General features: G+C 54.2%; 1 protein-coding gene across 1 annotated transcript in view; it reads right to left on the reverse strand.

Annotated features, from left to right (window-relative positions):
- Fgf2 (fibroblast growth factor 2) overlaps positions 1-14,624 on the reverse strand; it is a 44,953-nt gene extending 30,329 nt beyond the window's left edge. The window contains exon 1 of the mRNA XM_076864382.2: positions 14,400-14,624. Coding sequence (XP_076720497.1) covers positions 14,400-14,577 — 178 coding nt within the window. The 5' untranslated portion in view covers positions 14,578-14,624. The remainder of the gene's footprint in view (positions 1-14,399) is intronic.
- Positions 14,625-14,957: the final 333 nt, after the last annotated feature.

Consider the following 14,957-nt stretch of genomic DNA (forward strand, 5'->3'; position numbering starts at 1 on the left):
AGCGGACCAGGTCTGTCCTTCTGTAGCACTGAGCCAGCAATGCGAGCACGTCACTTTATGTCATGTTGCTACAACGCTGACTCGCTGAAATCTGTGCACTTGGTGGGGTTCTGGCACGGCCCTCAGCTTCCAAACAGGGATGCCCCTACGGACATTTTAAAAAAGCCACTTGCCCCCTTCAGGGTGATGAGACTGCCCAGGGTACAGGTAAGGGAGACCACAATGCGCTGAGCTGCCTGCTCCTGCTGCCCCACAACCCACCACTCTCCTGCAGCCCAGCCACCCTGCAAAACCAGCACCCAAAATCCCTCTGGCTCTTCTGTTTTACTGGATTTCCCGTGAGGCCAGATGCCCTCAGGCAAAAGTGCCTCTTCCTCTGCTGCGAGCCCTGCTGGCCATGTTCTGCGCAGAGCAGGAGGTTGCTGTGCCAAAAGCAGACACCTCCAGGCACAGACTTCTAGAAGCCCCGGCAACTGTGCTAACTCGCTGACCACAGTGCCCGGATCTTCAGAAATGGGCATCTGCAGCAGGCCACTCTGTAATGTGGGCAGGCCAGGGCCGACAGAGACCAGGGGCTGCATGACATTCCCGGCTGTGACCACAGATCTCCAGAACACGGACACCAGCAGCCTGAGACACGGCCCCGGGCTAAGCATCGCCGTGATTTTCTTGGGAATTCTCTGGAAAAGGATGGCAGTTTTGTTCTCAGAAATCTGAAGAAGTAAGGCTAATGCACACACAATGAGGGAAAGAGAAGCCAGAGGCAGGAAGTTGGACTCCAGGTCTCCAAGCCCCAGCCAGGAAGGCGGAGCAGCTCGAGGGCCTCCGCAGAGCAGAGCAAACCTACCCTGAGTGCTGGGCACCAGAGGGGCTCAGTCGGTGAAGCTGGGCCCCAAGCCTCTGGTGCTACTAGAGGAGGAGCCTGCAGGAGTTGGGGCGTGGGAGTCCTAGGTCACGGGTTGCGCTCCTGAAGGGGGAGGGAACCCCAGTGGCTCCCCACCAGGATGTGCTGCTGCCCAGACCCGAGAGCAATGGGATCACCCATCACCAATCACACCTGAACCCTCAAAACTGGGTAACATCCATCATTCTCCTGAGAAGTCGATGACCTCAGGGATGGGTCACAGTCGCGGGAGGCGGCCAGCACACCACGCCAGGGCTCACTTTCCCTGGGACACTCAGGCCAGTCCCCATGTCCTGCTGACAGGGCCTTGTGATGCTTAACACTGTGTATCACTGTGCGGCCACGGTGCCAGACACCTGTTTAGAAGTTCCTCTGGATGTCTGTCTAGGGGTGCAGTTGTGGTTTGTTTTTGTTGTTGTTGTTGATAGACCTTTATTTTATTTATTTATAGACGGTGCTGAGAATTGAACCCAGTGCCTCACACGTGCCAGGCAAGAGCCCCAGCCCCTAGGGGTGTTTGTAATGACATTTACATTTTCATTCACTAACTTGAGAGTTAATCAGATTGGCCTCCATAATAAATATCATTTCTTCAACAAAAGGGAACAAAAGGCTGGCCCTCTGCACAAGGGGGTGAGGGGGTCTGACCTCAGGAGCCTCTGGCCTTGACCCACAACAGCAGCGCTTCCCTAGGTCTCAGGTAGCCAGACAGCCAGTTTCTTACCCGAGGCTCCCTTCAGCCCTCGGCTGACTGAGCGCCTCTGCGGGTCCTGCTTCTCTGGAAAGCCGAGATGAAGCAGCTGTGCTGAGCCCAGCAGCTGCTGCGGCATCAGGCCATCCGCCCCGGGAGACAGCTTCCCACACTGCAGGACCGTCCCTGCGACAGGACTCCAGAGCCAGGCTGACCTGCAGGGGGCACTGTGCCGGGTGGACCCCGGTCCCCAGGGACACTTGAATGCTCCTACAGCCTGGTTCCCTCTGGGCTCCTGCCTTTGGAGAGGCTTGAGCCACCCTCATGTTCTGGTCCCGTCCCCTCCTGCCTCTCCCCGTCATTGTCCCAACAGCACAGGAGGGAACACGGCTGTGATTCCCTAACCTCAGAACCCGATATGCTTGGGTTTAGATTTTGGGGTGCCTGCCTTGGAATGCACAGTGCAGAGCTGTGCCTCCGAGCCCTGACGGCCATCCCCAGGGCTGTACTGGGCAGCTGGGCCGAGTCCACCCAGGCCTGTTCCTCTGAGGGGGACATAAGAGGAAGTCAGCCCAGGCAGGTGAAGGTGGGCTCCTGGCACTGGGAGCCTGGGCTGCCACTGCCACAGCAGGCTCCAAGTCCACAGGTGGACACTCAGCCGGGGCCAGAGCAGAGGGCCCCCCACAGCTCTGCCCTCCCAAGACAGGACCTCTGACTGCCCCATCTCCTTTCCCAGAGCCTAGTCTCCAACCTCTGCTCCCTCCTGCCCTGCTCCGGTGAGAGCCAACTGCACCCCTCCCCACAGTCACACACGGGGGAGCAGCACAGGGTGCCTCCCTCTCCCCCAGGCCCTGCCCTCGGGTTACAGCCTGGCACAAGTGCTCTTCCCATGCGGTCTAGGGGTACTTCTCCAGTACCATCCGACAATTTCCTTTTTTCCCTTGACAAAGTAGACCCTCTTTGGCTCTCCTGCAGGGACACCCTCAGTCTGCACTGGGCAGTGGTCTCACGACACATCTCTCAGCTGGGCAGCTGCAGGATTCCCTCACTCCACTGCCTGCCCCCCACCCTGCACTCTATCCCTCATACCTGCCCGAGTGACTGCACGAAGGCCCGGTCTGACTCCCTCCTTCCCTGATTAAGACCTCCCTGCCAGTCCCTGGATAAACACCAAGCCATCCAGCACAGGAGCCACCGTCACTGAGACCCGCCTGACGGGCTGGCCTTGCCCCGCTCACCACAACCCCCCACTCGAGCTACTTGGACTTCTTGCGGTTCCCAGCACAGGCGTGACACAGCCCTGTCTCCGGGCCTTCCTGCCCTCTCCCGCCCTGCCTGGCACACACCTGGCCTCCAGGGCTGTTTGGTGGTGCCCCAGCTTGAAGCCTGCCTGCTGTGCTCTGTCAGAGTCCCCAGGACACACTGCGAGCAGTCGGGCCTCGACTCTGTGGCCTGGCCGACTTATGTCCTGCAGACCACGGCCCCTGAGGGGCAGGGCCTTATCGTCCTGGCTTTTCATCCCCAGCACCTAGCACGGTGCATAACACAGTGCGGGCACCTCCTGGGTGAAGTAACAGGTCCATTAGCACATCATTGTTATTGAGGCATAGCCGATTGGGTCCCAAATAATATGTAAGGTGAGTTACAGATATCGACAATACACCAAGGCAAGACTTTAAAAATGGCTTCTAAGAAAGGCAAACAGAAATGCTGGTTGAATACTGTGAGCCAGGAGGGTGGTGAGGGTGACGGTCTGGAGCAGGCCACAGGAGCAATACCCACTTTCCCAGAGACCAAAGGTGGACATGTGCTGACCTCTGAGGAACACAGGCGGGTCCTGGCTTGGTTCCTGAGCCACTTCTCCAAGGAGCCCCCGTGTGACACTGTCCAAGACACACAGCTGCCTTAACCGTCTCGTCTCATTAGTCACATATTTTTAATGACTTACAGTGATGGTGCAGACTCCTGGGCGCAGGGACATTTCAGCACTCGGTGAACGGTATGATGGACTGCCCTCGGCCACAGCTGCCCCAGGCTGGGGAACATCTGCAGCGCCTCCTCCCACCCTGCCCCACAGACAACTCTTGTAATTAACAGCGGCCAGTCCCCTGTAGATGTCTCTCAGGAAGTCACCATCAGCCCCAGGCTCAGGTGAACACAGTCTGCTAAGTGCACTCACAGGTGTATCTGGTGATATTATCCTTGACATGCTCTGTACCACGACTGGGAATCTGCTAAAACGCTCTGTATCTCCTCTTTGGAAAAACACCCTGATACCCACCACTTGGCCTCTGTGTCTGGGGGAACATGGAAGCCTGAGGCATGTCTGTGTCTCCTGGCGGGAGCTCCCCACACAGGGCCTGAGGCAGGCTTCTGTGGGATCACCTCACGCTCCTGCCATGGAAGGAGTCACCTCGAGAGCAGGACGGGGTGCTCAGCTCCCTTCAGAACAGGAGGCACCTGACGGGAAGCCTCACCCGCCTTTGGAAGCAATGCCCCGCGTACAGCACGGCTCTGCAGAGCCCACCACAGAAGAGCTCCGTGGCCCTGCACCCCCTGTCATGGCCAAAAACAATTTCGGTCTGGGAAATATGCGAAGTAGGTGCAACCAGACAGACATCCCCTTTATTATTTTTTTTTTAGTTTCATGAAAACACTCAGAGAATATCTAACCTCGAGAAATGTAACCTTCTGCAGTGTCTTCCAAGAAAAACCAGTCGAGGTGCAAAACGGAATGTAATTAGTTAAGGAAACTCTCCCACCACACAGGGATGTTAGCTGCTTTGCTGTTAGAATTGGGTGGCGGTTGGTCTGCAGAAACCGATTCACAATGAACCTGGGCACAGCTTTTTGACGCTAATTAGATGGCTGGGTCAACTGCTTGTTAAAAATGCTATTAGACCATGATGACCACTGGACACCACCGTTTTCTCTTCATTTCTTATCTTTTAGATGGAAAGCACACTTCCAATTATTAAGAGACACTAGATAGCACTTACATTTTTAAGTGCTGGACATAGGAACTCAGGCTGAGCCACACCTAGAGAAGCCAGAGGCCACATCACGTGGCTTCTGACCTTGGTGGGAATGTAATAGTCGGGTGTAGCAGACAACACCCACCTCCCACCTTTGACCTCAGCCACGGCCACCCACCTGCTGGTCGGCCTCCTGCTCTGTGACCTTGCAGGGCCTCCCCTGTAAGCCGTGGGGAACAGGCGCACAGGGCTCGGAGGCTTTCAGCTCAGCAGCACTTTCGAGGAGACGCGCGACATGATCAACAGGATCTTGGGGAAGAACCATGTGGGACAAGGTACCTGAATGATTACTCTGGTGAAGAACAATGTCCAGTTGACTGATGATGTTGGGCTGAGTTGTCCCTGAAACACTCCATCAAAACCCTAAGCCCACTACCTCAGCGGGGCGTCTCTGTACCTCATTACATTTTAATCCCATCTCTGCTGAATGTGGCTTCTCTGTCTCAATGCACTTATCACTCCCCGACAGCAAGACTCTCCTGCTGGTCTCACATGAATTATATCCTCTCCACAAAGTTACGGAGTTGAGAGAAAGGCAAAAACAAGTAAAGAACTTCCAAAACTTAGAAACATGCTCCAAACAGAATATTTCTCTTTCACTTAACTTTTATATGCTTTACTCCCCCAGAGAAGTCAAGAAAATAAAGGTGTAAGTCCTAGGTTCAGAGACTAAAGGTTAAATATGACTCAGACGAAAGCTCTGCAAACTTGTTTCTAAGATGAAAAGTAGCACAAGAGTGGGATATAGTGGGAAGGAGAGAGCCACCACCCAGAGCCAGGACTCCAAGGTCAAAGGGACCTCTCCGCTGGAGTCCCCATCCAATCCAAGAAGTCATTCACCCAGTGAGCAAATGACACTTCCCAGCATACACACACGTGCACGCGCGCACGCACACACACACACACACACACACACACACACACACGCCGAGTCCAGAAAAATCATGAGAAGCCCATGAGATGATGTTTGGCAGAATCAAAATGAAACTAGGCAAGAAGAGGGAAAATTAATAGGAAAAGAAGAATACATAAAGAAGGGATGTAGCAAGTGACGGGTTCCAAGGATTACACGCAGCATATATGGGATTTATATGGTAGTGGCAAGATTGATTCTACCTCTAATTCAAAACACATCTGCTTGTCAAGTGATAGGCTTCCCAAAGTAACTTGTAAGGTGGGTACCTGACTCTCTCACTCCTCTGTTCCTCATTTACGTAAGGACCACTAACACCTATGAATTGTTTTCTATTTGCAAAATGATTCAGCATAGAACAGACATCCAGCCTCGGCTCCCACCCAGCCCTGCAGACATCACATCACAAAGCCTGACTCACTGGGCCCTACACTCTCCACCGGATGGGTCCTGCAGATTGTCCCGGTGACTTCGGCTCTGGAGGGGGGTGAGTGTTAACTGGTCTGTGCCCCTGCCCACGTGGAGAAGGGTGCTAACAAGGAAGCCAGACAGCTCTCTGTTAATTTGTGGATGATTCACGGGTGCGAGACCTGAGGCAGAATGACCTAGGATGAGGTGTCCGTCCCCAGGCCTGCCTTCCTCACCTAGGGGACAGTAATCAGCCTGGAACCGCTCATCAGTACTGGCTACAGACACTGACAGACTGTTCAACAGCTTCATAACAGTGGCCACAACACAGCAACCCTAACCAAGGAGCGTGTTCACCTCTGCTGCTTCCCTGGAGTACCACGAAGGTGTCTGCAACACACCCCAGGGCCACCACGCGGCTGCCACACGGTACTCCATGTCACCAGGACCCGCGCCAACTTACGTCAAGTCCGGCTCACTCAGCAAATGTGGACTGAACCTCCCCACGGGCCTCCTGTGTTCAGCACTGAGCCAAGGGCACCTGGGAGCATCCTCAGCCCCAGACCCTCAGAGCAGAAAAGGGAGCAAAGAGCTTCTGCTGATCGTGTCTGAACCTTCTGTAAAAAATTCCAGCCAGGAATTTCCCAAAACAACCAGGGACATGAAACTGATCACCCAGTAGGTGTCAGAAGCTTAGACAGCACATGGAAAGGAACCGGCCCAGGATGAGGGGAAAGCAGGGGACACAGGGCCCTGGCTCGGGGGTCAGTCTGGTGAAAGGCCAAGAGGGGGCAAGGCCACGAAGGGAAGGCCAGAGAGGAGAGCCTGGCTCAGTGCCTGGTGCACGTGGACACAACAGCTTCTGCGGCCACTGGGTGCACGTGGACACGGGACTCTGAGCGGGCCTCGCCTACCGAGCGCTCACCCCGTGGTCCAGCTTCAGAGACACTCGGTGGCAGAGGTTCAGGCTCTGTGGGGAAGCAAAGAGAACCTCGCTTCTCCCTGGGAAGGTAGCAGAAGCTCCAAGAAGAAAGCCCAGGAGAGAAAGGAAGGAGGGGAGAGAGGGAGGGGTGAGGAAAAGGGTTTCCCAAAAGCAGGGTCACCAGGAGAGGCCCGTGAATCGGTGGAGAGCACAGGAAAGCACAGCTGGCTCTGGGGTGTGGACAGGGAACAGCGGAAGCCGGGCTGAGAAGGTGGCCCTGGAGAAGGAAGGCCAGCTAGGTGCGGTCAGGGCCTAGGCCGGAGAGTGAGGCCAGGGACAGTCACGAGGGCCAGGAGCCCTGGACGGGGAGACGGCACCCACGAAGAGGAAACCAGCCTCCAACCACTCTGGGCGCCCAGAAGAATGACTTCCTGGCCCGTGGAAGGCCGCCAGGACGGGGCTCCAGCTGAGGAACGGCGCGAGGTAGTGCTTTACCCAGTCACACTGCAGCCGTGGCGGTGAGCCTGTCCTTGGGGCAGCAGGAGGCAGAGAGGGACCAGGACAGACAGACAAGCAATGTTCTGCTGCAGAACTGTGAGAATGTTACAGAAGCAAGAGCAGCTCTCCCTGGGGGCTGGAGAGCACAGACCAGAAGAAAGAGGAGACGCAGGAGAACCCACCCGGCGAGGGGCAGCGGACACAGGGAGTCACCAGGCAGCTGAGCAGAGCCGGCACGGCCAGGAAGGGACAAATGGGAAGCCATGGAGCTGCACCAGCAGACCACAGCTCTCCGAGAAGGCCTCAACCGGAGTGGGGAAAGAGAGAGAGAGCTGAAGAAGGAGGGAAGGAAGGAAGGAAGGGAGGGAGGGAAGTAGGGAGAGAGGGAGGGAGGGAAGAAGGGAGGGAGGGAGGGAAGTAGGGAGGGAGGGGAGGGAGGGAGGGAAGAAGGGAGAGAGGGAGGGAGGGAAGAAGGGAGAGAGGGAGGGAGGGAAGAAGGGAGGGAGGGAGGGAGGGAAGGAGGGAGGGAAGGAGGGAGGGAGGGAGGGAGAGAGGGAGGAAGGGAAGGAGGGAGGGAGAGAGGGAGGAAGGGAAGGAGGAAGAAGGGAGGGAAGGAGGGAAGAAGGGAGAGAGGGAGGGAGGGAAGAAGGGAGGGAGGGAGGGAGGGAGGGAGGGAAGGAGGAAGGAAGGGAGGGAGGGAAGGGAGGAAGGGAGGGAGGGAGGGAGAGAATGAGAGAGAAGCGGAAACACAGGATTCCAGAATCAAATCCACAAAAGAATGGAGCGTGTGCGGCATACCTGAGGCCGTCACTCGGCAGGACGACAACCCTGAGCACTTCTCAGAGAAACCAGAAATCCTGACAGAGTTCTAAGCAATCTTTCCTGAAAAATGACATTCTTCCTACAGGTCATCCTAAGTAACGCCAACAGCCAGCTCTAGGGTTCCCAAAGGCTCTGAGAATATAACTTTGTTATACCCAACTCTTCAGTAAGAGACTGTCCCAGGGTCTGAGTGGACACGTCCCTGTGTGGAGAGATGGAGCAGCCTCACCGCAGTCCACACAGCGTGGCCCAGGGGCAGCTGGAAGGTCCACAGGGCAGTTTCCATCACGGGTTCCCGCGGCGAGCCCAGAGCCCTCTACGGTACCTGTTCACAAGGAGGAGCGGCAGCTCCTACCCTAAGGTACCAGAATCTTCTCACAGTGCCAATCATGACAGAGAACAGTCCACTCACAGGACCAGCCTGGGTAGCACTGTTCCCACAATCCTTCAAAAAAGAAACACTTCTTTCTGGGCTGATTTGTTATTCTTTAATTGTAAATTTTCATTATAAATTAACATGTAGCTTAATTATAAATTAAAATGGGATCATTACTTTCAACAGTTCAGCTATACCTGGAATATAACATTTAATATTCATATAACCTCGTTTTATTTTACCTCTAAAGTATCTTGAACACCTGTGAACCTTTCATTTCAAAATTCTATCAGCAAATTCAACTTAGAAGTTAACTTGGAGACATCAAAAACCCTTTGGAAATTGTTTAGACAGCTTTTTCACTGCTATGACTAAAAGACCTGACCAGAACAACTGTAGGGGAGGAAGAGTTTATTTGAGGCTCACAGTTTCAGAGGTCTCAGTCGACGGAAGGCCGGCTCCACTCCCTGGGGCTTGGGGTGAGGCAGAGCATGTGGTGGAGGGAAGCGGCTCACATGAGATCAGAAGCAAGAGAGAGAAATTCCACTCTCCAGATACAAACTACATCCCCCAAAGCCACACCCCCAATGCCACCTCCTCCAGGTACCACGCAGTTCATCCCACCAGGGTCAGTTCACTGACTGGGTTGAGGCTCCTGTAACTCAGTCATTTCTCCTCCAAACCTTCTTGCATTGTCTCACACGTGAGCTTTTGGAGGACACCACATCTAAACCATAAAGAAATACACCTACCACGCACACAGCCATTCCAGAGGTCTATAAATGGTAAGTGTGAAGGTGACACTGGTCACGAAGGGTGACAGAGGATTACACACAAGTTGAATGCTGAGTACCAGCTGCCTGTTGCCACCAGGCTCTCCAAGTCTCTCCAACTAAACCCATCCAACAGGGGTTCAGGATAGGGCCAGGCTGGCCCCGAGAACCACAGTCAAGGGCTCCCTGGAGGGCGTTTCTGGGAGTCACCACTGTGAGTTCATCTCCTCAAGTTCCTGTGCCTGCAAGTGGCCTAGCTGACAGGGTCTCCCTGGCCTAAGTTATTACAGAGAAAGTTTAACAGGAAAGGATTCAAAAAAGCTGGCCTAACAGGGGTTATTCCAGGGAAGCCCAAAGGTCCCGGCACACAATGGCCTTTCCTAGCAACACTCTGCTGACAAGTATCAGTCCCACTATTTTGCCAAAACCCAAGCGGTGATGACGTACTACTGCTGACAATAATAGAAGAGCAGACCCCTGACCTTGGAATGCAGAAAACGGCAAGCTCAAAAATAACTCACAGGACACTTTTAGGAATGGCAAATGCCAAGGAGGTGAGAGGGTGCCCAACTGCTGGCTTTCCCTACCCCCTCCATCTCCTCCAGCCCCGCCCCCTCACAGACATGTGCTACACACCAAGGGGCTCAGGAGGGGTGTCTGGAAAATCCAGAATGCTGGTCAGGAAAGACACACAAACACTAGGGCACACATGCTGCCACACTGTGGACGAGCCTCCTGCACTTGGGAACAGCGGTGGCAACAAGTGATACCTTAAATGGCCTTTGTTAGCATCGCTGACTGTAGTTTCTCAGAATGATAAGTACACACAGGCAGTTTTTGCTTATAATGCATAAAGAATGGTTGTTTTGTTTCTTACAGCTGAAACATTTTATTTTCAAATTAAAACTTTAAAAGTATGGCCATCAGAGTAAAACAGCATCATAAATCAAAACGGGGATCTCAGACGACAGCCCAGCACTGTGGAGGTCTCTTACATAATGGCTATTTTATAACCACCAGCAAGAGCCCTCAGGGCATGTCATGAGGGCCGCTGCCTTCCCTGGGCTGAAGTCACTTGGCACAGAACCGTCTTAAAGACTCCAAGGTGTGGTAACATCTGTGACTCATGAATTGTCCTTTAGTTGCTGGACCGATTACGTGATTTCCAGCATTAAATACGCTATTAGACTCTGACTTCATTTGTTGACTACCTACAAACAGTATTCAGTAAACATCATCTTCATTAAGGCAAACTAAGGGGATCACCTAGAGATCACCAAGGAAGGTGAGGGCGAGTGTCCTTAAACCAAGGGTCCCGCCGACACAGGGGCCATATGAGAAGGTAAGGTGGCTTTGCCCAAAGTCCCGACAGAACTGGAAGAACCTTGAGCTAGCAGAAACTCCCAAGGGCTGGGCAGTGCAGCACCCAGAAAGGGCGGAAGCCCCACCAACGGCGCAGGGATGCTCTGACTGAAGGAGGGGAGCAGGAGGGTAGGGAGGCAGGACCAGAGGTCCAGGACCAGGTGGGCAAGAAGTGGGCAGGAGGTGAATCCATAGGGGGTCTCAGACAAGGGACCCCTCCTGAACTCAATCTCCAGGTGAGCTGGGGGTCTGGAGCTCCCTTTGAGTTTCACGTCCTGTGATGTTATGAACTGTGTTTCCTGGAGCACGTACAGTGTCAAAGAGAAGGGACTGGCCACCCAGGACCCCACCCCTTCCCCAGGCAGGAGGGGTAGGCCCTGGGTCTCTCCAAGCCTTGATGTCCTCCGGTGCCAGGAAGCAGAGAAGTGTGAACAGCAGGCAGTCACCTCCTGGGAGAAGCCCAGGGCAGATGTAGCCCTTCTGACTGCCTCGGTTTTGGCCTCTAGGAGAACATCTGGAATAAATCGTACGCTAACATGTGCATAGGCAGCATACATTCACCCACTGCTGCAGCACAGGATGGACGTGCTACTTGGGATCAAATGTTCTCTCCCGTGTTTGCCGCCAGCTTCGCAGCTTCAGAGCACACCCAGTACACTACACACCCATGGCTAGAGCGGGGACCTACTGAGATCCAGCAGCCACCAGGACAGCCAAGGGCAGCACACATGCTGGACTCTGCAGCCCTTTGACCTCTGCTTCTATCAAGGCTCAGTCAAATGAAGAGCGCTGCAGGGCGATGGGACCAGCCAGGAAATGGAAATACCCAGAGTGACTCCAACTGATTTCAGCAACACGGAGCAGGAGGACATGTGTGTATTGGGTCCTCTCCTCCTATCTCTGCTTTCAGTTTCCCTGCCCCACACCCGCTCCCACCAGGCACCCACCATTTACACCACAGTCTTCGAAGAAACCCTGTCCAAACTCCACTCCTGCTCTGCCCTGGGGTAAGAACTGCACTCATACTTCAAGTTCAAAAATGGTTGAACTCGGCCATTTGCATTTTAGAAGATCTGGGCAGAAAGTGTCATGTCAAAGGAATAAATCTCCGAATGACAGGTTTTCAGATCAATGAGACAAAACACTCTTGAAGAATGGGCCATGATATTTGGGTGAGGCCATTTTTTTTTTTTTTTGCTGGAACTATCCTGTGCATGCAGGAGGGTCAACAGTACTCCAGGGGCACCCCTTCCAGGTTACAGCAACTACAGACTTCTCCAAGCATTGCTGAATGTACCCTGGGGGGCAAAATCATCACCCCACGATCCCCACACCCCATTCAGGAACCACAGTTAAAGTGCAAATGAAAAGCCAAGCCACAGTTGGGAAGAAAACCTGGATGGCTGTTTTCCCAAGGGTGATAATGTGGTATGCAGTTCAGACTGCCCCTACTCACAGTATGTATGTCGTTTTACTGTAAAGAAAAGAGCTTCAGGGGCTGGGGATGTGGCTCAAGTGGTAGCGCACTCGCCTGGCATGCGTACGGCCCGGGTTAGATCCTCAGCACCACATACAAACAAAGATGTTGTGTCTGCCGAAAACTAAAAAAAAAATAAATATTAAAAAATTCTCTCTCTCTCTCTCTCTCTTAAAAAAAGAAAGAAAGAAAAGAGCTTCAAAGAAAAAACAATGCAGCAGAGTATCCAAAGTACTCTAGATAATAACAGAGTATTAAAAAGAGTATCGGGCTGGGGATGTGGCTCAAGCGGTAGCACGCTTGCCTGACATGCGCGGGGCACTAGGTTCGATCCTCAGCACCACATAAAAATAAAATAAAGATATTGTGTTCGCCGAGAACTAAAAAATAAATATTGAAAAATTCTCTCTCTCAAAGAAAAAAAAAGAGTATCAAGTGAATCCCCAATAATGAGGAATTCTGCTGTTCTTTAATCATGAAACATGCTTCTTAAGCAACAGATACTAGAAAAGAATAAAACTGAGACAACTTTGCCCATCAGCTGAGCCAGTCCAACAATTTCAGAGAAAGCTTAAAACAAAGGTAACTGGTTGCTCAAGTACGGAACGGAGCAGTGCTAACCTCTATATGAAGTGACAAGCAGCTTCAGTTTTACTGAATAGTGATTCAGCTGTTTAAATTATGTCAGGAAAAAAAATTGATGACCTTCATCTTCTACTGGTTGCTATTTTGGAAGCAATAAATACCCAACTAATACTAATTTATAGTTTCATAGAAGCAAGAGATTCTGGTGTGCTGTTGCACAGTAGCGATACAGTAGTAATGAGAGAAGACAGCAATGTGTTGCACATTTCACAAAGCTATAAGAGAGGATTTTGGAAATTTTTACCATAAAGAAATGGCAGGGGTTTGAGAGGTAGAAATGTTTGACTTGATTTAAACATTACACAATTTTTATTGCACATATACTGAAACATCATGCCACCACGATTTTGGTTTCTTATGAGTTTAAAAACTTAATTATAAAGAAAAGACAGCAAATCTTCAAGTGCTTTTCCCATTCCTGTTTGATGGTCATCTTTCTCTTCTTCCTTCCCCTCCTTCCTGAGTCAGTGGAATGCCCTGAGCATCCCAAGATAAAGGCAGGGCTGCTGGGCGAGGGGGCTGGGGACCTTGCTGCTCTTCTCTGGAACCCATAAAGGAAGGAATGCCAGGACGCAGCGCCTGGAAACAGATCTTTTACCTATTTGCAGAGGGCTGTTTAAAACAGATTCCAGTCTCTTCTCTCTCACTTCAGATCCCGAGGGTTGTAAACTATGCCCTTTTCTTTCTACTTTCTCTTAGACCAGAGGCCCTCCAAGTTCCAGGCAGTGCCCAGATCAGCACTGCCTGGAACTTGGTAATGAAGGTGTTCGACCCTGGCTCCAAAGTGGAATTCCCGGGGGTGGGGTCCAGCAATGGCCTTATAGCAAACCCTCCTGGTGATTCCCCATGCACCCGAGAGTTCGACGACCACTGATCAGGCCAATGTTATTACTATACGCACAAAAAGATCCTTTTCCCAGAAAGCAGAAGTGTAATTCTCATTTCATCCTCGAACCTAGGCAAGGGTAGATGAGCAGCACTCCAAGGAGAAGGACCTGCTCAGCGGTTAAGTGCTGACGCTAGGGCTGTGCACGTCTGTTCGTTATTGAATAAAAGGTCTGTCGCACTCCATGAACAAAGTCCGGAATCATTTTTCTCTCTTTTCGCTCGGGCTCTTCCAACGTTCATCAGAGGGGAAAGGAACCTGCGCGGGGCGGGGGGTACTGTGCCAGACGCCTCGCGTCTCCCTGAGTCGGAAGGTAACCGCAGGATGTGGGAAAGGTATTTTCCCAATGAAGAGCACTTAATCCTGCCCCAGTCCCTCGGGCCTCGGACCCTGGGACCCCCGCAGGCACCCGAAAGGAGGCAGTCCCTCCATGGGGACGCGGCCGGCTCCCCCAGCGCGGATCTCCTCTCCGCCTGCCTCCGGCATCGCGACGCCACCAGGGCCCGCGAGGGGAGGGGCGCCCGCGGCTCGGCGCAGGGGGACCGTCCACTCGGGGAACTTGCAGCCCGGCAGCTCGGAAAGAAGCCACGCGTCCCAGGAGGTGGGAGAGGGGAGGGCGCGGGGCGCGGGCAGGGAGGGCGCCCTGGACGGGGACGGGGACAGGGGCCGGGACGGGACGGCACTCACTGTGGGGGTCGCTCTTCTCCCGGACCCCGTCCACTCTGCCGTCGGGGTGGATGCGCAGGAAGAAGCCTCCGTTTTTGCAGTAGAGCCGCTTGGGGTCCTTGAAGTGGCCGGGCGGGAAGGCGCCGCCGCCGCCGTCCTCGGGCCGTGCGGGCAGCGTGGTGATGCTGCCGGCTGCCATGGCCCCGCCGGGGTCCCTCCGGGCCGCCCGGGCCGCCGGAGCCGCCGCGCCCCGGCCCCGGCCCCGGCCCCGGCCCCCGACCCGCTCGGCGCCCCGGCCGCGGCCCCCCAGCCTCCCGTCCGGCGGCGCGCGGCCGCGAGTCCCCAGCCTCGGGCCGCCGCGCTGTCCCGCTCGGGTGGCCGCCGCGAACGCCGCCCAGCAGCCGCAGTGGGCTCGGCTCGGGGCGGCTCCGGGCGCGCGCGGACACGCAGGCGCGCGACCCGCCCGGCCCCCGCCCGGCGCAGAGGGGCCCCCGCCGCGACTCCGCACCGCCCAGCGCGCGGGCTGGACGCCGGACACTCCGAGCGCCCGGCCCCTCTGCGCTTGTTGCCCGCTGGGTT

This window comes from Callospermophilus lateralis, chromosome 8, assembly GCF_048772815.1.
Source record: "Callospermophilus lateralis isolate mCalLat2 chromosome 8, mCalLat2.hap1, whole genome shotgun sequence".
Taxonomy (NCBI): Eukaryota; Metazoa; Chordata; class Mammalia; order Rodentia; family Sciuridae; genus Callospermophilus; species Callospermophilus lateralis.